At 38.8% G+C, this 26,548-nt stretch overlaps 1 protein-coding gene across 5 annotated transcripts in view; it reads left to right on the top strand.

The window, feature by feature from the left end:
* Positions 1-26,548, top strand: part of pkig (protein kinase (cAMP-dependent, catalytic) inhibitor gamma) — a 48,591-nt gene that overhangs the window by 13,436 nt on the left and 8,607 nt on the right. Inside the window, exons 1-2 of one of the 5 annotated variants that reach the window (XM_084720264.1) lie at positions 4,289-4,435; positions 22,126-22,307. In XM_084720264.1, the coding sequence (XP_084576390.1) occupies positions 22,154-22,307 (154 nt within the window). In that variant the 5' untranslated portion in view covers positions 4,289-4,435; positions 22,126-22,153. Of the gene's footprint in view, positions 1-4,288; positions 4,436-11,884; positions 12,040-21,388; positions 22,047-22,125; positions 22,308-26,548 lie in introns of those variants that run through there. The other 4 variants (XM_084720261.1, XM_084720263.1, XM_084720262.1 and 1 more) reach the window with 4 other exon arrangements.

Below are 26,548 nucleotides of genomic sequence, written 5' to 3' on the forward strand. Positions count from 1 at the left end.
ATTGACATATGTCCTGACATTTTACAGACCAAACAACTCATCTATGAATCAAGAAAATAATTTACAGTGAAAATAATCCTTAGTCGGAGCAGTGAATGTATAAAATAAAACATGTTAAATGAAAAAACAAAACATATTTCTCAACCTTTTGGAGAAAAACTGCACATTTTGGGGGCCATTGGGATATTTTAAGTAACAACTAGGTTATAACAGAGTGATGATACAAATCTACATAGCAGAATTTCCTCTTTTCAACCCTGTCATTAAGTGATGAAGCTTCAGATTTATCTTGTGACTTTGGAGCGGGTCTATAGGGTGGGAACCACTGGATTAATCTATCTAACAGCAGGCTCAGGGAGTAACAGATTACATGTAACGGGATTATGTACCCCAGGATCACATTAGTTTCAGATTTACTTTGTCTGCGTGTTTTTTTTTTTTGAAAAGACATCTGCAGTATTGTCTCTTTTTCATGATGAACCTTTCATTCTTTGGATCATTTGATCTGCAGGGTTTGTTCTGCAGCTGAGAAGAAAACAGCTCTCCTTTTCCCTTCTTTTTGTGACATCTTATCCTCTTTTCAGCAATCAGCTGTTCTGCTGACTATGACTATGACTATGACTGACTATGTTCTTCGTGCACGCTCACGATGCAAGCTTGCTTTAGCCTGGCTTGAGTGGATCAGGCTTAATTGTGTTAGTGGACCGGCTCAAGCCTTAAGCGAAAGCTGAAGTCAAACTTACTCATCAGCCTTGACGGAAAACCCCCAGGTAGCACATCCAGGTTTCCCATAACTCTGAAAGGTCTGAAACCAGAATATGCTGTTTACTCTCAGAAAACATGACCACAATACTGCAAAAACTCATCAGAACCAGGATAGAAATGTGCATGAAAATGCATTTTTGCCAGCTATTTATTTATCTTTGGAAACTAAAATAACAAACATTCACTGCTTCCAGCTTCTCTAAATGAGGATTTGATGTTGTTCTCATAAACTGAATATTTTCGTGTTTTTATACTGTTGATTGAAAATTTAAAGACATCTCACCCCTCAGACTTTTTAGTATTTTTTACTTTCTGGTGATTTAAAGACAAAACGATTAATCAAAATAATAATATGCGTATGATTTTAAAAGGATTTTTCGTTGACAGTTATTTTGTTAAAAGTGTCTACACTTTAACCAGCTGGAACAGTCTGCTGCTTATGCAGTTATGCATTGATGTGTCAGCATTAATGTGCTGATAATGTAATAAATAACACAGACGGGGGCGATTTTTCTGCAGAACAAGAACTTTGTAAAATAGAGGTTTGAATGGAGGACTATTTTTTTGTTTTGGCACATTGTTATGTGAGAAAAGGACCTGAGTGCATCAGTATCACAGTATGTTTGGTGTTCTGCACCTTTAGAAGAACAGAAGCTGTTTGTCCTGTACACCAGCATGAACGATGGTTTCTGTTATCGAGGTCTGGAGGAAAGTGCAGCGTTTGCCTCTTCTCCTTTTTTTTTGTGTTTGCTCATGAGGAGGGTTACGTGCGTGCCTTTTTATCCCCGTCAACTCAGCAAATCGAATCACATGACGCCCACATCCTCCCAGACTTGTGGGAGAAAAGTGTGATGATGTAGCTGAGTGGAATTACTTTGCAAACCTCCGACGCCCCGGGGCCATCGGTGCAGGTGAGAGGAGCGACTCATGTTCTTCAGATTATTTTAAATGCAGCATAAAGAGCGGTTGTGGTTGGAGTCAACAGATCTGTAGCTTTGTTTGTGAGCAGTCTTTGGCTGGAGTGCAGTTTCTGGTGTGTGTTTTATTGGAGAGAGGATGGGGGAATTGTGGATGAAATCCCTCTAACAGGTGGTGCAGAGAGACGTGGCCCACAACCAAATCATATATTCTGTTTCAGATTGGCTTAAACGGCTGTGTGCTGCAGCCTTGCAGAGGAGGATGTATTATGTTTCTCAAGTTCTCAAAGAAAGTAATGAAAACACTGGAGCCAGTGGGGGATTTTTCCTTATTTAGAAAGCACAATAAACATGCACGCATTCCTGCCCTGCATCTCTCATCCTCTCTCATTTTCCCGTCATCCTCTCTGCTTTCTCCGTGTCCTCAGCTGCTTTCCATCCTCTCCTCATCCTCACCATCCTCTCCACACCTCCCTCTCACCATCTCCTCTCCTCTCCCCTCTCGTCCTCGCTTCGTTGTCGTCCTCCTCCTCCTCATCATCATCATCAACCCAAGGGTCTTGTTCAGCCTCCAGTGTGTGCGCAGAGAGCCTGGGAAAAGATAGGGCATAAACAACGCAGCAAACAAACCACCTGCTTCCTGCCGAGGTCTCGTGTTGTTAAATGTGTGGACAGAAATAGAAGCGGGCAACCTTGCAGTAGAATTAGAACAGATAGAACGGACAGTGGGAGGAAAATCACAGACGAGCACAGCAGTTATCCACAGCACATCACCCTCTGCTTTAGTAGAAACCAAGCTTGTTGACAGCTGAGCAACTGTGGGATTATAGACGACAAGTTGGCTAATTGATAAATTAAAGGGATAGTTCACCCAAAAATGAAAATTCAGTCATTATCTTCTCACCCTCACGCAGATTGAAGGTGGGGTTTATTTTGTTAGTCTGCAAAACACTGCTGGAGTTTCACAGGAAAACAGCATTGCAGAATCTCCCAAACATTGGAGGTGAATGGTGACCAGTTTTCAAACGTGAAAAAAAATAGAATAAAAGCATAAAATGCCTCCATACTGCTTGTTGAATGTAATCCAAGTCTCCAACATGCCCACGTCACGCCACACACACCCAGTTCAGACAGTGTGCATGTGAACGCAGCTCCAAGCTAAAGATCTACAGTGAAGATTCAGACTAAAAACATGGTGTGAATAATATTTTTTTTAGCCAAATTGGCATATTGGGGATTTTGATCAACTAATCCTTTCAGCTCTAATTAAAACGACTAAAGCACAACATTAAAATGGTGACATTTGAAGTAAACTCAGTGCAATAACAAACCCAGAACAGACATGAAATATAAACAACTCTCAGAGCAACATTTCTGAAATACCACTTGTTTTATGTGTCCCTTCAGCTCTCGGTAGTTTTCCAGACACACAGCAGAGTCGTCCAGATCTAAACATCTTCAACTTTGACATAGCACCTTAAAAGAAATAAACCCACATCACATCCCAAACTCCCAAAATCCCCAAGAGCTGCTTTAGACAGTCATAAATTAGTTTGGCTTTTTAAGTAAATAAGAGAATAACTGAGATTTCTCAAGGAACGTTAATGTCTGTTCCTTGTTTTTATCATGAGAGAGATTGCAGTTAAATGTCCAATGCCAATTCCGGAAAAAGTTGGGATGCTGTGTAAAACATAAATAAAAGCAGAATGCAAAGATTTGCAAATAATTTTTGGCTTGTTTTCAATTGAATACAGTACAAAGACAAGATATTTAATGTTCAAACTGATAAACATTTTTTGCTGAAAGGTACATACAGGTTTTGTAGCGACATATGCTGCCATCCAGATGTTGTCTTTTTCAGAGATGTCCCCGTTTATTTCAGTGCGACCTGCCTGCAGTCCAGACCTGTCTCTAACTGAAAATGTGTGGTGCATTATGAAGAACAAAATACGACAACAGAGACCCCGGACTGTTGAGCAGCTGAAGACAGAATTTCACTTTCAGAACTTCAACAATTAGTGTCCTCAGTTCGCAGTTCGCTGACTGAGTATTACAAGAAAAGCTGATGTGTCACAGTGGTAAACAGGCTGCAGAACCAACTTTTTCAAGCATTTTTATATATGTTTTACACGACGTCCCAACTTTTTTGGAATTGGGTTTGTACATTTGATGAGCTAGTATTTGTGATTTATAACAAGATAGTTTTTGATGTATTTGTGGTCATCTCTGGTTACATATGAGTACAATCTGTGTTAAACGTTTGTCGCGACACATTTGTGTTTGTAACAACAACACTGCCTGTGAAGAGTCTCCAGAATGATGAGGCTCTAAACGAACAGTCGCGGCGCCGTTCAAAAACGGGAAATGTGAGAACCTTTTTTTTTTTTTTTTTAAGGCTGTAATCACAGCCTCATTTTGGACTCCAGCTGAAGCACCTGCTCCTGACTCAGCTGTGAATCATGGGTAGTTGATGAGACTCAGTCACACCCATCCTTTTCCCACACACACACACACACACACACACACACACACACACAGAGAAACAAACAGAAAGCAGGGGATTCCCTGTAGCCCGAGGCAGGGCCTGCTGTTACAGTAGACTCAGCCTCATGTGTCTGGATGTCTGTCTGGTGACTCGTCTCTGCTCCGTCCTCCCCTCCTGTGAAGAATTGATCGATCGCAGCTTATTTGTAGGTTTTGGGACACGAGGACGCTCACACAGAGGACGGTGTGACGTACATCTAACACCTCTGGTAATGTAACCTTCACTTACCTCCTAAACATGGATATATGAGCCTGTATGTGATCCTGTTACTCTGCTGTGGTTCTGTATTGTTTGAAGGTATAGTAATATTATAATGTGGCGGTTGTCGCACCTCAAGAACTGGTATTGATTGACCCGGCTGTTGCTAAGCGAGCTGTGCTAACAAAGGAGAACACGGTCTGTAGCGGAAGTATTGTCTGTCTCTTCAGTGTTGTTTATCACGCCATCCTGCCATCTGTGGAACACACGAGGAGATTAATTTAAGTGCTTGCACTCTTAGAAGAAAGGTGCTAACTAGAACCATAAAGGGTTCTGCTGTTGGTCCCCACAGGACAACCCTTTCAAAAAGTGCTACGTAGAACCCAACATAAATGTTTGTACCTGGAACCATCTGTGAAAGGTTTCGCTCAGAAACCCCTATGAGAGGTTCTTAAGGAGAACCCCTCGATGGGTTCCAGCCAGAATCTTTCCAACATCTAAGGATGCTAACAAGAACTTACCCAGGGGGGTTCTACTGAAAACCATTTTATATTCCAAGGGTTTTATCTAGGAGCCACCCAAGGTGTTCTGTCAAGAACACTTCTAAAAGCCCTTGTTGAAGAACAATCTTTTAAAAGCTCTTTCATCCAAAAAGGGTTCTTTGGATGAAAAGGGTTCCTAGTGGAAGCTTTAGTCACACAAAGAACCCTAGACTAATTATTTTTTCAAAAACTGAGAACCCTTTCATTTGAAGAGTTTTACCTAGAAACACCAATGGGGCTCTACTGAGAACCCCTTTATAATCCAAAGGTTTTTTATCTAGAACCACCAATGGGGTTCCACCACGAATCTTTTTATAATCCAAGGGTTTTATCAAGAACCACCCAGGGCCTCAGCCAAGAACCATTTTGTATTTCAAGGGTTTTATCTAGAACCCACTTAGGGGGTTTTAGAAATCTTTCTTCCAAAATGGGTTCTTTGTAAGACTAAAGATGTTGGACAAAGAACCCTTCACTAACCATTTCCTTAAAGGCTGAGAACCCCCAAGGGTATTATCTTGAACTCACCCCGGAGATTCTACTGAGAACCCTTTCATGTTGTAGCACAGAGAGCTCTTTAGATGAGAAGACTCTTAATTGAACCCCAAAGTACCCTTTCTTCAAAAAAGTGTTCTTCAGAAGCATATGGTTCTGGGTAGAACGTCAGCCCTTCAGAAAGAACCCTTTTGGAACCCTTGTTTCTAACAGTGTGTTTGTGTGGTCAGGGTGTTTTGGGTTCTTGGTTTGTGTTCAGTTGGTGTCACTGAGAGGAGATCTGTCTTTAATTATAGTTAATCACACATTCAGATAAAATGTTGTGTTTTGTCAGCGTTAGTTCAGCTGCAGTCGTCACTGTGGAAATAACTGGAGGTCATGAAGGACTTCCTGTGCAGCGGCTGGTCATGTGAATGTGATGTGGTCATTTCGGTGGAGTCACTTGGTGATGACACATATTTTTTTTAAAGGACCAAAAAGTTACTAAAGACCTCCTGTTCACTGTTCAACTGTCTAAGTGGCAATATAACTTTCATTTGTTAATTTCTTTACCAGAACTTCGTCAGGCAAATGGTTTGTGTCAGTGAGACCATCTTAAATAAGGAGTAGTTGTTAATCTGCAACAGAGGTGGGAAGTAACTAAGTACAAATACTTCATTACTGTACTTAAGTAGATTTTTCAGGTATCTCGGCTTTACAATACTTTAGTATTTATTTTTCTGATAACTTTTTACTTTTGTTCCCTACATTTGAACACAAATATCTGTACTTATTGGGGCAGAAAACAATGTTCAAAAAGACAAAGCAAGATGAAAAATACTTAACAAGACAAAAAAGATATAACAAGATGAATTACCATGAAAAAGAAGTAACAAGATTAAAAATGTCACAAAACTGAAAAAGGTGTAAGAAGGCAAAAAATACGTAACAAGGCAAAAACAATAAAAAAGACATAACAAGACTGAAAAGACAAGACAAAAAAGATGTAACGACGAAAAACACGTAACAAAACTTCACAAGGCAAAAACATTGTAACATGACAAAATAGATGTAGCAGCACTAAAAAATAACAGGACAAAAAAGATGTAATAAGCTGAAAAACATGTAACAAAAAGAAAAGCTATGAAAAAGTCATAACAAGACAAAAAAATGTGTGACAAGGCAAAAAAGATGTAACAAACCCAAAAAGACATAATACCAAAATGATGTAACCAGACTAAAGAGATGTAACAGAACAAAAAAGACCAAACAAGATGAAAAACAATGAAAAAGATATAAGATGAAAACGACGTAACAAAGGCGAATGAACTGAAAGATCAGTTTGTGTCTCAGGCAGTACTGTCAAGTGATTTCTTTCATATCGTCCCGGCCTTTCAGTGAATACAGGTATCTCAGTTTCATCTTCCACTCATCGTCTTCCTGCGTCTCCCAGAGGTCCCATCGTCTGTCTTATCTGTATGTCTCCTCCAGGTCTCATCGTTCACAAACACAACACATCATTGAATTCATGACACACAATTATGCGAAGCCATAAAATCTCTCACACGTTGTTACTCACAGACAAGTGTTGGATCTCCCTCGGTTTTCTCCGGTTGAACATCAATAACTGGATGTTCCTTTTCTATTTTTGGCCACTAAAACTCCAGCAGTTTGCTCTAGTTTCTTACATAATTGTGAGCCTGCTGGTGAAAATGTGGGAGTCTAATTTTGTGTTGAGTCTAATCACTGATTTAATTATCAAATTAAATGTTAAACAGTCCTATTTTACAATTTAACATCCACAAAAGGGATGTTTAAATATTTTAAATCCAGGCTGTGACCATGTTGGCAGTGCTTTAACTTTATTTCACCATGACTGTGAAGGAATATCTAGTATTTCTATCTCAGCTGAAGTGTAATGGATTTGCTGTGTTGTGTTTAAAGACATGTATGTACTGTGGGATTTTTGAGCTGTCCCACATGAAATGGTACTAACGTGAAGGAGAAATGGTGATAGTTTCGGTTTAAGGCTGCACAATGAATCAAAATTTTATCAGAATTGCAATATGGCTTTCTGCAATTTTTGTTAAAGTAAAATGTGTCAGAAAACACTTAAATAAATGAATGTCGTGAGACTGAGACATCCTGTCCTACACAGCAGATTCTACAGACTTAAAACAAAGCATCTTCATTTGGTACACATTCCTGCACAAAAATCACAGCACAGTCATTTTAGCATGTTTTTCAATCAAAACAAGAATAACTAATATTGTAAATCATATTGCAGTTGCAGTATCAGTCAAAATAATTAAGAATCGATTTGCAGCTCTAGATGTAAAGCCCTCCTCCACTCATCTTTGCCAGAGTCTTGTGTGTTGCGTCCTGTCAGCTCCGAGTTTGATCCGTTGCTCAGGTGCAGCAGCTCAATCCAGGATGTTGTTGAGCAGGTTTTTTGTAAGATGTGTGCACAACAGTCTGTAGTTTCTCATTATTTGTCCAGTCGGGGTCCTATTTGTCTGTTTTGTTGTTTCGTTTTCTTCTGAAGTCCCAGCTGTAGCATGGCTCTTATCAGCTCACCTCCGCTCCTCCTGGGGCGGTGCATCCATCTGGTCTGGCTGCATGTTGCGAGATGCTAATTGCATCTGCTCTTTAATCCAACCCCACACTTCCTTTGACGACGCCTACGTGTGTATTTCAGTCATGGTGGAAAAATAAAAGTTTAAAAGGGAACACATTGCGGCTCACAAAAACCTTCTAAGATTGCTAAAATCCCAGTCTGCAGGAGGCTTAAGAAGTTTTTCTACTCATCCGAGAGGCTTCATCGGTTCTTTTGACATGAGAAATGAGAGACGTTGACGTCTTGAGACCTCAGCAGCCGATGCTGGTGGTCGTTCAGAGGATAAGATCTGTTTAACAGCAGCTCAGTGGCCTTATTGAACCTGCAGAACAAAGTCAAGAAGACCTTCTTTACATGGACACTTAACCACCCAGGGTTGCCTGCAAAGTTTATAATTGATTTTTCTGACCACTGAGGCTCGTGTTGCTTTAGAACCTCCCTGAACCACTGACCTTCTAATCCTCTACGAGCCGACTGTGGCCTAAAGTTTCTCCAGCAGGGAGCAGAGAGTCGATCTTTACTCCTGGCCTGTGTTGTAAAGTCATCAACACTGAGGAAAACTTCAGTTTTATAAACCTACTTTTATTACTGTTGTTTTCCCTCTTCATCCTCTCTTTATGTTTATTTCATACATTGTACATTATAGCTGCAGTTAGTCAATTAATAGTTGATTGTCAGAAAATTAAAGGCAACTTTAAATTAGGAAAATACCCATTGCAATTTCCCAGAACTGAGAGTGACGTCTTCAAACTGCATCTTTGGTCCAAGCAGCGGTCAAAATTAGAATCTTTAAGAAGTGAAAACCAGTAAATAACTGATTTTCTATCAGTCAATTAATTGATTACATGTTGCAGCTCTAAATTGCTTGTCCAGCTGTTTACTTCATTTGCTATGTGTGAATGCTTGTTTAATAGTGGTAATTATGGGCATTTAAATGTAGCTATAGTAGCGGTATGACAGGTTAGCTTTCAAACTGGATTTCTGTGTAGCTAATGTTAGCAGTCTGCTTGTGTACTAGCTAATGTTAGCAGTTGGTTTGTGTAGGTAATGTAAGCAGCTGGTCTATATAGCTCATATTAGCAGTTGGTCTGTGTAGCTAATATTAGCAGTTGGTCTGTGTAGCTAATGTTAGCAGTTGGTTTGTGTAGGTAATGTGAGCAGTTTGTCTATATAGTTAATATTAGCGGTTGGTCTGTGTAGCTAATGTTAGCGGTCAGCGGTTGAGTTATTTATTTTAAGATGTATAAGAAAATTGTAATTCTGCTAATAATCCCCACTTTTATTAAATGTATCTGTAACCTGATGACGTTTTTTTTGTTCTGTAACTGTAATGGAATAGTTACCTTTTTTCTTGTGTCCTTGTAACATAATCCCCTCACATGTAATCCGTTACTCCCCAAGCGTGACTTGAGCATAACAAGCGCTGTATGGCTGATTAAAACCACCCGGGTGTGGTTTCAGAGGGGGCAGCGAATTACTGTGGGCAGAGTGGCCAAAGACATCACAACAGGCGTTTCACAAATTGATCAAACTGTGTAATACCATCAGTTTGATGTCATTGTAATTGAACATATCTTTGCTTTGGACTGTTCAGACAAAATAAGATGTTTGAAGACTTCACCTCACAGACTTTGGGAGATGGTTTTTCCTTCTTCTGACATTTAACAAACTAAACAACGAGTAATCCACAGATTAATCAATAATGAAAACAATCATTTGTCGCAGCCCTGCTCAGCATGACAGCTGTCAACTTCTTTTTTTTCCAAGTCTTTTCGGAGTAAATCCATCCATATGCATGTGTCCCCCCCCCCTGCCCTCTCATGAGAATTGATGTCTGAAGTGCTCCGAGTTGTGAAGTGCGGAGCTACAACTCTGGCTGCTCCTCTGTGCGCCTGCCGGCCGAGATAATCTGTCCGGGCTAGATTGATTTTTGATTTGGCTGCAGCTTTCTGAAGAAGCAGCCTTGCCCGGACCTTTTGTTTTATTCATTAGTTCACTCAAGACTTTTCCACAGCAGCTGATGCTAATAGCCTTGGTCAGGCTTCTTATCTCCTGTTCTTCGGCTGATTCATAATGCCTTCAGGCGTAGGAGCTCAGTACGCTCATTTAGGATGGCAATTATGTGAGAGTGGCAGTGATCATACTCCCTATCTCCGCTCAGTGAAAAGGAGATAGAAAATTGCATTGAGTATCCAGTGTTATCAGTGATAATTCTGCATGTCTGACAGAGAAGACCGAGACTCCCACTGTGACTTAATAGTGAGCTTGAAACTTTCAAGTGCCAGGGAGACAGATAGGATTTGAGGAGTAACAGATTACATGGAAAAGGATAATTTGTATAGAAAAAAGGTAATTGTATTCCATTACATTTACAGAAAAAGTAGGCATCATCAGATTGGAGACACTCTGGTCTTCAGGGAAACCAGCTAATCTTACTGTCAATTCATTATTGCGGCCTTCTCAGGGTGGAAAGTTCAACATTATTTTGTCTCTAAATCAGAAGAGGAACATCACAGACCAACAGTTAATGTTAGCTAAACAGACCAACTGCTAACATTAGCTTCACAGACCAACCACTAATGTTAGCTACACAGACTAACCGTGAATGGTAGCTGCACAGACCAAGCTTAATGTTAGTCACACGAGCCAACTGCTCGTGCTAGCTACACGGACCAACTGCCAACTTTAGCCACACAGACCAACTGCTAATGTTAGCTACACAGACCAAGCACTAATGCTGACTAACAGACTAGCTGCTAACGTTAGCTGCACAGACCAACTGCAAATGTTATTTACACAGTGGAAATGCTAACATTAGCTAAACAGACTAACTGCTAAAGTTAGCTGCACAGGCCAGCCGCTAAAGTTAGCTACACAATCCATCCGCTAATTTAAGCTATACAGACCAAGCACTAGTGTTAGCTACACAGACTAATTGCAAACATAAGCTACAGAGGCCAAGCGCTAATGTTGACTACACAGACTAGCTGCTAATGTTAGCTGCACAGACCAATCGCTAATGTTATTTACACAGTAGAAATGCTAACATTAGCTACACAGACGAGTTGGTAAAGGTAGCTACACATACCAACCGCTAACATTATCTTACAGAGATCCAATTAGCTAGCTGACCTGTCAATACTACTGCTACTGATATTTTTTGGACTGTAGGTTCTGTGGTAGTGCAGGTGGTGGCCGGGTTGATGTGTTGGTAAAGACAGAAGCCCCACAGTGTCGATTCCTGACATTTTTGGTTGGTAAAACATCCAGGGCACAGCAACGTAACGAGGACCAAAAGGAAATAGAGGTAGAGGGCAGAGTCTCTGCAGATACATTCACCATACACTTCTAAACGTTCATGAATCTTAAAAGAGATCATGTTTATATGAGTCTATATATTTTAGGAAAATGTTGCCTATTATGCCTTTAGAGTGCCAGTGGACGAGACAGAGAGAGAAAGAGGAGGTGAAACCCTCCTCTGAGTGTCTTCTCATCTTGGCAGGAAAAGTTTTCACAGTTTCGGTGTAAGTGGCTGACTGCTCAAGAGGAGCTAAAGCTAGCTGCAATATTCACTTCGCCAGGGGAAATTAGGCCTTCACACCCCACCCCGAGTCCCATAAGAAGAGGAAGGATACGGGGCAAATATATACACCAGAGTTGAATGGACTTACTTATTTATGAGAGGAAGGCCAGAGAGGAACAACAATGCTAATCCCGACGAGGAAATACAGCTCCCTTGTGTTTGAAGTGGGCTTGTTGTCAACCGAGCAGCTGCTGACATCATGTGAATAGACAGTGCCCAGACCGCAGTTTGACGGGGGCTGAGAGGCGGCGAGCAGGAGGGCAAAGAGCTGAGGCACACCACTGTTATGGTGCTCTCACACTGTGTAACACTTAGCGCTGCAGGGTGAAAGGATATGGAAGAGGCAGTCTGGGTCTGTTCACAGGCAGGAGAGAGCAGATGAAGCAACACTGATGACTTTGGTAAGATTGTTGTTAACTTTCGCTTCATGTTTTGTTTGATCTCGACAGCTGTAAAAGCTTTGAGTCGTGTTTTGTACCGCAGGATAAACAGGTTCTTTTCATTTAAGAGAGCTGGAGGCTTTCTAGGACTTTATTATAATCAATTAAGCCACGTTTCGATCAGGACATACTTTGGTTACAGCTTCTCAAATCTGAGGTTTAATGGTTTGCTCCGTCTTAAAATCATTGTAAATCGACTATCTTTGGGTTTTGGACTGCCTTATGGCATCACCCAGGACTCTAGGAAGCTGTCAGACACTGTCAGGGTTGCAGCTAATAATTATTTTCATTATCGATTTGGGATGTATCGATATAAAAACTCAAGGTACAATAATACCACAATTAAAAGGCCACAATATGATTTTTATCACAATATTAAAAATGACGAATTGAAAAAATGTCCTTTATTAAATAATACATTGATGTGTACAGCATTTTTAAAAAAAATCTTCTTTTTTCCCTTTCTTGCCTTCTTCCCTGCTTCCCTTCTTTAATAAAACAAAATAAAAGTGTCCAGTCATGACCTAAGCATGTGCATGTACGTACAACTGCGAAACAAAAACAATGCAGCAGTGAGTAACAGTCTTATTAATAAATCCTCCAAAAAAGTCCTAAAAATAACACAAAAACAGTCGCTAACGTTGGCTGCACAGACCAACCAGCTTCAATCAGGTATCACAAAGAAAACCTTTAGATAAGGATGAACAGTGAAATTCTGGACTTATCAATATCAATGTGTAAAATAACAATTTGAACGATGGCGATATTTTGTTGTTGGTGTTATTTCTTCCATCTTTTGCACCAGCAGGGAAACAAAGAAATCTTCGTCATAAAATAGACTTTACTGTTGAGAATCAGACGCCATGTGAGACTCATAGAGCTTCTCATAAAACGAAATGTAACACAAAGTGCTTCACACAATAAAACAATACGTCCCATCACACCTCCGTCCATCCAGACAGACACAAAGCAAAGACTTTTCTGTCCACTCAACAGTCAAAAACTCAAAAGGTCTTCATTTACAGTCATAAAAGTTTGTTTTGTTAGCTGACATGATTTGTTTGACGTTTGTGCTTCACAAATGACTGAAACGATTAATTGTGTATCACAATATCTGGTAATTCATTTTCAATCGATCGACTAATCATTACAGATCTACATTTTTAACTATTTTTCAAGATTTTCTGGACCAGATGATGAATTGAGAAAATAAATGTCAGATTTATCTTGTAGAGCTTCAACTAATCATTATTTTCATCATTGATTAATTGGTTGATTATTTTCTCACTTCAGTGATTAAAAGTTTATTTGGTGAAAAATGTTTACCATTATTTCCCAAAGTTTAAGATGACGTCCTTGAATGTTTTGTGTTACACATAACCCAAAGATATTCAGTTTACTGTCAGGGAGGAGTAAAGAAAACAAAAAAAAATTCACATTTAAGAAGATGAAATCAGATAATTCTGTCTTTTTTTCTTAAAAATTACTCAAACCATTACTTTTTAACTTTATTTTTTCTGTCGTTTGTCTATTTTGTTTGTTTTCTTTTTTCTTTTCATTTTGTTTTTTTCTGTGCTTTTTTCCCCTTTCCTTTTTTCATTTCTTTCTTTGCAAGGCTGTGGTGAATTGTATAAAGTTTGTGTTAAACAGTTTATAGGAATGAAAACCCTGGTTTTTCATGCCTTTGATCTACATGTGTCAAATTCAGTAAAGAGTTTATCACAAAAACAAATTACTCAAACCGACTGTCAGAATAGTTGGCATTTAATTTCATAATCAATTAATTGTTGCAGCTCCTGATACGTTCTTGCTTTCTAATGTTTGTCAGCGTGATCACATCAAACTTAAAGGCGGTTCATCGGGTTTGAAAAGGTCAATGGAAAAGTTTCGTTGCCACGAGAAACGGGTGAAACTGCTTGTGGAGGCTTTTTGCCTCGTCAATAAATGCAGCAGTTGACAGACTTGAAATTGGTCGTGTAGACGGCGCTAATGGATGTCAAAATCAGCAACGAAGCCAGTCTTTGTGTGGGTTATTGCAGATAATGTGAGTTTATTACACACAAATCAGGCTTAAAAGGCTCCAGCGGGATGGTAGTGAGCCTGCCTCTCTAATGGGCCCAGTGTAAGTGGCTGCGCTGACTCATATTCCCCCAGTGATCTCAAAGGCTTTTGTTCCTAATATCTCCGTGCCAAAACCTCTCCTGTTACATGTCACCTCGCCCAGTGTGGCCGCCGTTCGTGTTCAGGCCTGTCGTGAAGGAAACCTGCTTACAGTTCGTACGTTTGCTCTGCCTCTCCTTCCATTCACACTCCGGTTGTGGTTCATTTCTGTTCAGATACGACGCCGAAGCTCCTTTCTCTCTGACAATAGAGGAATTGCCAGAATATGATTCAGGATGTGTTTACTGGAATAACTTCAGTGGAGCGAATCCCGACGTTGGACACGATCCACGCAGACGGAGCGGTGCAGGAAGGAGAGAGAGGCCAATCAGAGTTCAGCTCATGAGCTGAGCTGCAGCGATTTCCCTCTGAGGATTGACTTGTTATTGTCTCCAGTGAAAATACACACCTGTGACATTTGTCTAGTGGTGGTGTGTTTGCAGCTGCAGCTGTGTCGAGTTTCCTCTGTGTAGACACACACACATGCACACACACACACACACACACACACACACACACACACAGAACACACACACACACTGTGGCCTTTCACATAAAGACAGCCTTTTTATTTAACCAGGGCGTGCACTTTAAGAAAGCTGTAAGTCATAATTTCTGCAATGTGGTCATGAGATACTGAGAGATTTTAGAGAGAAAGCTATAAATGATGCAAGTCTGGCATCCTATCAGTATAATAGGTCAAAAATATTACACAGTACAATAAGAGGACAAACAGTATACAGAATATATAGTTTGAAATCTATAAAGAAACATGAGTTACCTTTATATTAAAGCTGCACCATTAATCAAAATGTTGTTATGTGCAATATGACTAAATGCAACATCCAAATCACAGAACCAGAACTATATCACAATTTTTGAAAAAGAACATAAATGTGTGATAAAACAGCTTTATAATATATTATTTTTCAGATGAAAGAAAACATGGGTGTTTGGTTCAAACCTCAATAAATGTCACATGGTCAATATTTTGATAGTTTTTTTCTTCAGTAAAAATTAAAAATTTGATGCAAAAATGTCATTCAACTAATAGTATAGCATATTGCAATTGCAGTTTATTATATAATAAGACTTTTTTTTTTTTACCATATGGTGCAGCCTTAATTTAATTTTCCACAACTAATCAGGATAACAGCCCGGTCAGATTTAAAAACGTGTCTCATGTAAACACCTCAGCTGGAAGAGACCGGCCTGATCCAGCTGAATCAGACAGAATTTCCCATCTGATATAGAGGCGTGGTGGAAACATTTAATAATCCGATCAATAAGCAATTAATAAAATCTTATTCTGAGTGTTTCTTTCCGGTTGGATTAAATACATTCTTTCTGCGCTTGTCTGCACCACGTGAGGGTAGGTGACGCGTCACAAAGAAGTTTCTGAGAGGAACAGAAACATGGCGGCAGCAAAACAGAACTCATTTGAAGCAGATAAAAGATTTAAAAGATTTAAAGACACCACTGTGACACCGCGGGTCTCATGCAAGAACCACTCAAACGAACAGATTTGTTCTTAAGTGTTGAGTACGAGTGATTCAGGAGAACTTGTCACATTCAACAATTTCCTTGTATTTTGAATTTTTTGTCAGATACGAACACAATTTGCGAGGTCCAGATCAGTCGTAGAGTCATCTGCAGTCAGTCTGCTGGTATCTAAACTGATAATAACTGTTTAAAGGCATTTTGAGTTTGAAAAATAAATTACACTTGATAAATATGTCGACATTATCCTGTTTGACTGCATTTCAAATTATAATGTAACTGTAAATTGACACATAAAGTGTCTTATCATTAATTTATTGATCTATTATTACCTGCCGTCAGTTGTATTGGCCGTATATCTTCACTAGCAGGTTTATGAAATCACTGTCCAGCAGAACATCCTCACTTTATTCTGTTCTCGATCTCTGGGATGGAAACTTCTCAGTGACCCCCTCCTCCTCCTTGCAGTCACCATTTTCATATTGAGACATGTCCTCTTTATTTTCAGTAACAGCACTCGCTTTTCCCGTTTCTTTGCTTTAGCAGGTCTTTTAATGTCACTGAGGACACTGTTAAAATGACAGACTTTACTTTAATCTCTCTGAAAGCAGGACGTCAAACTTTGAACTCATAAAGTTCTTCTTTTATTACTCGTTGAATCCATTTTTATGAATAAACACTTCCTGACATATGGTATTATTGGGGCATTAATTATGCTAATTTACAAGTCTTATGCATGTGCACTCAAATACGCACAAGTGGATTATTTACGCAGTTATCTGACGTTACAAGCGTTTGCTGAGTCTAATTCGGCTTGTTCGTACGAGCCTCACATACACAAAAAGTAAGAGAACCACTTCTTTGTCTGTTATATTTCTGGCAGAATCAATGCTTCACGGTGGGTGGATCCAGTTTGCTGCAGTCAAAAGATTTATATTCTGATTAATGCTATGGAATATGTAAAACTTTTTGTTTTGTTTTACTAATGTTGTGCATTTTCCTCAATCAATCGAGTTAATAAAACATTAGCAAGCGATTTATCCTGAATAATTAACAAGATACAAAACAGAGATATTGCCCAAGCCTAGTGTCGACTAAACAGCGAATCAAAAGAAAGAATTAATAGATCAATTTAAAACAAAGTCATTGTTCAGTGCAGCCCTACATGGAGTGCATCATTATTCTTTTATTCCACTCAGTGAACAAGAGCTGCAGTTAGTTCAGTCACACAGAAGGTCATCAGTGTCGTTTACAGATCGTCTGCTTCCAGCTCACTTTGCATGTTCATTTGCATTATACAAATCGCAGCAGGTGAACAACAACAACAACAACCTGCGCTGCTTCACTCAGTCAGCCCGCGAGACGAAAACAAGTTCATCATCACAGTGAGCTGTGTGGATATCAGGGATAAAGTGATTTTTAAAAAGGCAGTGCCATTAAACTGCTTCTACCACAGCTGAGACCTGCAGTCAAGGCAGAGAAGAGCGTAAACACGTGCTGAAGAGCAGGAGGCAGAACATCACCACCACCACCATCATCATCATCACCATCCCTCCATGGAAACCTGTTAATGATCTCATGGCAGGGTTTGATCCACATGCGCAGGCAAGCCGGCTAATTAAACAAACAAATGGCAATTAGACGGAGCTCCCATAAGCCACAGAACAACTGGGCCAATGGAGTAGAAAAAGACAAACACAACACGGCACACAAAACAGCTCTAGATACACCGTCTGTGCTCGCTGTTTGTTTTCAGAGGTGGATGAAAGTCTACGTAGAAAATGCATCGATTGGTAATAGGCTGAATCATTATTTTTTAGATTGATTGTGGTTAGAGTGCAGTTTTCAGCTGCAGTTTAAAGTGACAACAGTTTAAGCTGGAAGGCAGATTTCATTGCCTTTGGACAGAGCGAGGCTGGATGTTTCTTCCAGTTTCCAGTCTTTATGCTAAGCTAGCAACATAGCTAGCATGCATGCAGCTATACAAGAATTATCTGTAATATTAAGAGAATGTACAAAGCTTTGTAATTAAATGTGTCACTTATTGAGGTGTACGTTGTTTAAACTTTGCAGGATATATTTTTTGTAAGATGCCGGGATACTTAACCTCCCAAGACTTTCATGACTTGTTTCATTCAGGAATATTTTGCTCTTTTTCACTTTTGTTTGTTGAATCAATTTGCACATTTGTTTGTAACATTGACAAGTTAATCAAACTTTTCACCTGACCGTCAAAAGACTTAATTTACGTTGCCACTGTCTCTAAAACAGATGCCTGTGTACATGAGAATAAACGCACTAATATCCGGTTCTGACTGTAACAGCTGGATTTAATTATCATTAATGCACATTCTCCTGTTTGCTGTCCCTAATTTCTGTGTTAAAAAATGGTTGCCAATGGCAACCTGGCAGCTGTTACCATTGAGTCCTGAATATTGTGGGAACAAAGGTGTGAAACAGATAAAAGCAGCAAATTTGAGAAGCTCAAACCAACCAACGATTGACATTTTTCCTTTAATAAGTTATAGAATAGTTGCTGTGGTTTTTCTGATTATTTTGTAGATGATGATGATATTTTTTTTTGTCAGCCGACTAATTGATTAATCAACTTTCAGCTCTTGCTATTACCATAACATGCCAACAATGCAACAAAACTGTTATCAATAAACAGATCAGCATTTTTGAATGTTATGATATATATTTAAAAGAGAAATCAGTAATATTTTTACTATGAGGTCGATGATATTAACGGTTAAATGAAGTAAAATGTTAATGGATTTTGGCAGCAGTGAGACTGAACTCCAACTCCCAAGTGTGTATTTTCAGAGTAGTGAGCTTTTGTCTTCAGGATAACAGGCTGAAAACTGGTATATTTAAACAGCAGATCAGCTTACAGAGTAGGACTTGTCACCACTTGTTATTGTCAAATTATGATGTGGCATTTGTCTTGCACTCCAGTTTTTCCAAGTCTGGTGGAGGGAAAGGCCTTGCTTCAACCACAGATTGTAAAGTATATTGAATAGGATTTCAACCTATTTTTTACAAACAAACAAGACGGTACGTGGATTGTATTTTATTTAACGACATTCAAGTTTTATCAACCGCTCGAAGCTCGTGTCGCATTCACTGATATTGGTGGCAATTTAGGGGTCAGTATTGGGCCCAAGGACATCTTGACATGTGGACTGAAGGAGCGGGGGATTGAACCACCAACCTTCTCATTACTGGTTGATTCCGTTGAGCACGGCATGTTTGCGCCACGGTTTTAATCCGTCTTCCGGATGTCTGCAGCGCACACGAGCAGCATGTTAGCAGCCTGGCATTTTGCCCGCTTGTTGACTTATGTCGACTTGCTCAGATGTTGTTGATTTGGTCCTCCTTCCTTGCTCTTTATGCTTCCACCGTGGAAAAGTGCACTATGTAGTTGAATGGTTTCCTTTCTGTCTGTCTTTATGATCGAGAGTCTGCACAGGGTGTTTTATTTTGAAATTTTCTCTACTTTTTCTGTGTCTGACTTCCTGCCCACTCGATCTGCTCTGTGCAGATTGACGCGGCATCTGTCAAAAATACACTTGGCGCATTTTACCTAATCTTTACCTCCTGAGCCGCAGCTGCACCTTGTTTTATTCAAATACAGGCCTGGATCAGAGTTATGTTTATCAAAATTGGTTGGAAAAATCACAATTAGATATTCTAGTAGTCAGTGAAAGGCTGAGTAGTTTGAACTTCAGGTTGTGTGAGAAGGTAGTACTGTAGGAGTAATTACGAACCTGTGAGACACCGGCCTCCCACGGTGATATGGCTCACTAATGCCTGCCTATCTGGATGCCAATCTATCAGAGGATCACACCACCATCTGCAGTCGGGAGCGCAGACAGAGTGGCTCTTGTGTTTGGTGGAAGCTCTCGGGGAAATGCCAGCATCCCTGTACACGCACTGACATTTCCTGCGGTAGCGTTCTTACCTACAGGGGCTTAAAGACTGCCCTTCACTGCACAATTTCACGTTCCCAAACAGCGCCGCCTGCATCTGTGTGGCTCGTGACCTCTGCGGGAATGACCCTGGGTGCTTCCTGTCTGGCACGGAGCTCACATACTGTACATGCGAGAGAGAGAGAGAGAAAAAACAATTGTGGGACCTTTTGAATGATCCTTAAAGAATGCGGGAGAGAGAGAGAGTTTGGGAACAGAGCGGCCCGGGTCAGCGTGTCGTGGGCCGCGTCTTGCCAGCTCCTTTTTATTCCTCCCTCATTCTTCCACTTGTTTCCCTTCGAGACTCCAGCCCCCTCCGCGTTTCTTAAAGATTCATCGCTGAGCCGCTCAGCTGTTCGGAGTGTTGCATGCTTTATATGAAGGTATGTCTGTAGCTGTAATGTGGTTAGTTATGCTGCCTGTGCTCAGTGGCGGCCTGTGGGGCGATCTGCAGGGCGAGGAGCAGCTGTGACGACATTTACAGTGTGACACAGGTTTCCTTCTCCTTTTTCTCTGCCTCCACTTCCTGCAGCTTCTTTCTCATCTTTTCTTTTCTAGAGCAGTCTTATTCTGTGTCCTCTGTGTGTCTCTCTGGGGGTTTCCCAGCTGTATAGTGTTTTAGAGGTTGGCAGGATCCATGACCCAGTTAAACATGGACTGAGAACAGGAAACAGAAGAGGAATGGATGGCTAATGGGAGCTCTACTTACTTTTTTCACTGGGGCACTCTCTGGCCCCTCCTTATGCTTTGAATGGTTTTAAGCTCTTTCACCCGCACTTTCCATATTGATCAGTGCTCTTCCCAGAATCCCCCACTCCTTTTTTTCCATATCTTACTGTGTAAGTACCAGAGCTGGGCAGTGTATGGATATTATATGGATGTCATGATATGAGACGGGATATTGTCTTTTAAGATTTTTGGTATTATGTTATGTCATAAGTGTTGTTTCCTGGTTTTAAAGTCTGCATTACAGTAAACTGATGTCATTTTTTGAACTTTTCTAGCTGCTCTATTTAGTAGCTTTACGCACTTTGTCATTATATGCACATTACTGATGAATTCTGAGCCAAAAATGCATTGTGTTAATATTTTTTGAAAGCACCTACAGTGTGGTCGCTAAGGGTGTTTAATAAATGATTAATCATTGCTTCTTTTTTAGGATTGTTGCAGCCTAAAATGCCTGATTTCACTGCAACCTTTCTAAAAAATTGTGATGCATGTTGCAATATTTTTACATTTTTATAACAAAAATGCAGGAACAAGTGAAAATTGTGGAAAAAAGTTGTAGGTTTTTTTTTGTTTTTTTTTTAAATAATTCATTAAAAATCAAAGGCAACTTGTTCCACGTAGAATAAAACCACACTCTGTTCTGAGTGTTCTGAGTAACCTCACCAAAAAGGCACAGGATTATAAAAATGCCAAATAAATCTCTTTGGAGCTAAAACTCAAAAGTCAAAACAGCACAAAATAAAAATATAAATGTGCATAGAGCATCGATAAATGTCAATAACAGTGACAACCCTTTTTTCTTTTCAGCACCCTTGACATAATAAATCGTAGAATATAATAAAACATTAACCTTACCTATATGACATTAATGCAAGGGTCTGCTGTAATCACTGGAACTTGCAGGAAGCTGCGATGATGGTGGTCAAATTTGTGGAAAAGTTGCGGTGATTGGACAAAATTGCAAGGTCGTGAAGGGGATTGGTTAAATTTCTGTTAATTGTTGCCATCGCAGCTTCCTGGAGAGACTGATAAATTGACTAATCGCTTAATAAAGTCAGTCAACCGACTATATATGTTTTGCACACCGTTTCTCTGGAGCTCTCAGATTTTCTCATGATTTGATCTGCCTTGTTATTCTAGAAACGTGGCATAAATAAATATTGTGATGTTATTTATAAACCATACGGCTCAGCCCTGGTCAGTACCTTTACCTTTACGCCTGAGAAATGGACTGCAGTAGAGGCCTGTGACTAAGTGTTGAGGGATTTTCAGCTTCTTTTTGTTGTTCCTGATGTAATTAGGACAAGTAATTAGCACAGATGTCAGTGGTGCCATTAATCGCTGTGCAGAAATAGTAATGGAAATTATCAACACCTTCATTCTTCTTTGTATTAAATCTCTCACAGCTGTCGGCTCTTCAGGTTGTGGAAGTGCTCCTGAAGTGGCTCCTTTGTGCCCACTCTCACTCTGCAGTGGTCATCCTCAGTTGCTTCTTAAATAGCTCAGCACTGTGATATTTTCCTTTGGTCTCTGGCCAGCACTCCTGTGCATCACGTTGATTCTGCTGCTGTAGAAATTCACAGGACGCAGTGGTACGTCCTCCCACGGGTAAGCAGGGTGATTTATGTGCTTCTTGCAACACCTCCGCAGCCGTCTGACCCCCCCCCCCCCTCCTCTTTCTTGGCAGGTGTAATGAGAGCGCTGGTCATGGACAGATGATGGACGTGGAGACGTCGTACTCAGACTTCATCAACTGTGATCGCACAGGCCGCAGGAACGCAGTGCCCGACATCACAGGGGAGGGGGAGGTAGTGGCCAGCACCAGTGAACTCACCAAAGACCTGGCGGAGATGGATCTGAAGGCTGCAGGTCAGTGATTCTGAATATATGCACAATACAGTGAGAAAACAGAGGAAATATACATTCGTGCATATATATACACTGAGGACTTTGGGCTGGTTTCACAGAGATATTTTAGACTGGTGTGCAGAGTTAGACCAGTCTTAATGTTGCTGTCAGATTAGTCTAATGCAAGTTAATGCAGGAGTTTTGGACCTCAGATTCAACCCTCCTGACAATCGGAGGAGAAATCAGGTTTTGGACCTTTGTCAGTACGGATGTTCGGCCCAGATGATCTGGTAATACGAGAGTTTTGCAGATCCTTTCTTAAACCTCCCTAAACGCCTGCAGACTCATCAGGGCTGCCCTGATTATTGTCAGCCATATTTGACATTTCAAAGTAGTGTTTTTAAAAATATTGATTAATCTTAACCCTCTATGGTACCATGTTGCCCTCAGGCAACAAACCCATTTTTGCCCTGTCACATCTCCACAATGCATCCCTTTAAATGATGCGATACTTTAAAAAAGAGGTAAAACCATAGGGAACCATTAACAATGCTTTAAGTTGTCACATGACCTCCAGGAAGCGATTTTGAAACCCTTCTTGGCGGGCTTTTTCTAAGGAGACAGCTCTGCTATCTTGCTGCAAAAAAAAGACTCTCAAAAAGTTATTTTTTGTCCCTTTTCCACCTGGAAAAAAATGTCTTCACACTAATAGGTGAGTAAACTTTAAGTTTTGATAGTTTCATGCAACTTATTTAATAATTTAATAGTGGAAACTTGTTAAAATGCAGCTGTTGCCCTGAGGCAACAACGTGCCATCATGGAAAGTTGCAATGTTGCCTGCAACAGTGAACCATTATGGAATCACTATAGCAAACACAACACTGACCACTGGCCTATTTGGGTGGAGAAAAAGGGCAGATGCAGATACCCTGGATGTAAGGGTATAGTGAAACCACAGTGCACAAAATGTGTCACCTGCCTGTGCTTCACTCCTGAAAAAAACTGCTTCATGGAGTTCCATAAGCACTGAGCAGCAACACCACAAGTGATGGCAACACATGTCAGGAAAGACACAGGATACTGACACAAAACATGCACTGAAATGAAGCAGTGATGATCAAACACTGGAATTTGTTGTTTTTGTTTTTCAAATAGTTATGGTAATGGTAATCTTTGTTGATTTAAGTAGTTTAAAGTTTTATACTTTACACATTTATTTCACTGGGTTGTTCCTAAATAGTACAATGTTGCCTACAGGCAACATTTAGCCAAGAAACTTTTTAAATTCTTTTTTAAATTCTTTTTAATTTAAAATTTAAAATGAATTGTGACTTCGTGATGTTATTGAATATTTTTGCATATGTTTATGAAATAAACAATGTTCAAATTGGAAAAGGAACGTTCTTTTTCACTTACGCACCATTATGGTACAATGTTGCCTACAGGCAACGAACCCCAAAAACTTCCAAAAATAAAAATAAAAATAAAAATAAAATTTCTTCAGATTATGTTTATTTAGTCTATTTTGAGACATAAAAACACATTTCCCTCACTGGCATCATAATGTGTACCATAGAGGGATATGACCATACATACATACATACATACATATGACCGTACATACATACATACACATACATACATATGAGCATACATACATACATACATACATATGACCATACATGCATACATACATACATACATACATACATACATATGAGCATACATACATACATACATACATATGAGCATACATACATACATACATATGAGCATAAATACACACATACATATGAGCATAAATACATACATGCATACATACATATGAGCATACATACATACATACATATGACCATACATACATATGACCATACATACATATGACCATACATACATATGAGCATACATACATACATACGTACATACATATGACCATACATTCATACATATGGCCAGACATATGACCATGCATACAAACATACATACATATGACCATACATACATACATACATATGACCATACATACATACATACATACATACATACATGCATACATATGACCGTACATACATACATACATACATACATACATACATACATATGACCATACATACATATGACCATGCATACATTCATATGACTATACATACATATGACCATACATACATACATACGTACATACATATGACCATACATTCATACATATGGCCAGACATATGACCATGCATACAAACATACATACATATGACCATACATACATACATACATATGACCATACATACATACATACATACATACATACATACATACATGCATACATATGACCATACATACATACATACATACATACATACATACATACATACATACATATGACCATACATACATATGACCATGCATACATTCATATGACTATACATACATACACACATACATACATACGGTCATACATATGACAATGCATACATACATACATACATACATATATATGACCATACATACATACATACATACATACATACATATATACATATATATATATATATATATATATATATATATATATATATATATATATAAATTCTTTTTATAATTCTTTTTAATTTAAAATTTTAAATGAATTGTGACTTCTTGATGTTATTGAATATTTTTGCATATGTTTATGAAATAAACAATGTTCAAACTGGAAAAGGAACGTTCTTTTTCACTTATGCACCATTATGGTACAATGTTGCCTACAGGCAACGAACCCCAAAAACTTCCAAAAATAAAAATAAAAATAAAATTTCTTCAGATTATGTTTATTTAGTCTATTTTGAGACATAAAAACACATTTCCCTCACTGGCATCATAATGTGTACCATAGAGGGATATGACCATACATACATACATACATATGAGCATACATACATATGAGCATACATTCATACATATGGCCAAACATATGACCATGCATACAAACATACATACATATGACCATACATACATACATACATACATACATACATAAATACTTATGACCATACATGCATACATACATACATACATACATACATACATACATACATACATATGACCATGTATACATTCATATGACCATACATTCATATGACCATACATACATACACACATACATACATACATATGGTCATACATATGACCAAGCATACATACATACATGTGACCATACATACATACATATATACATACATACATACATACATACATATGAGCATACATTCATACATACATACATACATACATACATATATATGACCATACATACATATGACCATGCATACACACATACATATGAGCATACATACATACATACATACATACATACATACATACATACTTATGACCATACATGCATACATACATACATACATACATACATACATACATATGACCATGTATACATTCATATGACCATACATTCATATGACCATACATACATACACACATACATACATACATATGGTCATACATATGACCATGCATACATACATACATGTGACCATACATACATACATACATACATACATACATACATATGAACATACATACAAACATATGAGCATACATACATACATACATACATACATACATACATACATACATACATACATACATATGAACATACATACATACATATGAGCATACATACATACATACATACATATATATGACCATACATACATACATACATACATACATACATACATACATACATACATATATACATATATATATATATATATATAAATTCTTTTTATAATTCTTTTTAATTCAAAATTTTAAATGAATTGTGACTTCTTGATGTTATTGAATATTTTTGCATATGTTTATGAAATAAACAATGTTCAAACTGGAAAAGGAACGTTCTTTTTCACTTATGCACCATTATGGTACAATGTTGCCTACAGGCAACGAACCCCAAAAACTTCCAAAAATAAAAATAAAAATAAAATTTCTTCAGATTATGTTTATTTAGTCTATTTTGAGACATAAAAACACATTTCCCTCACTGGCATCATAATGTGTACCATATAGGGATATGACCATACATACATATATACATACATATATACATACATATGACCGTACATACATACATACATACATACACATACATACATACATACATACATACATACATACATATGACCATACATTCATACATATGGCCAAACATATGACCATGCATACAAACATACATACATATGACCATACATACATACATACATACATACATACAT

Source organism: Lutjanus erythropterus, chromosome 6 (assembly GCF_056507025.1).
Source record: "Lutjanus erythropterus isolate fLutEry1 chromosome 6, fLutEry1.hap2, whole genome shotgun sequence".
NCBI lineage: Eukaryota > Metazoa > Chordata > Actinopteri > Lutjaniformes > Lutjanidae > Lutjanus > Lutjanus erythropterus.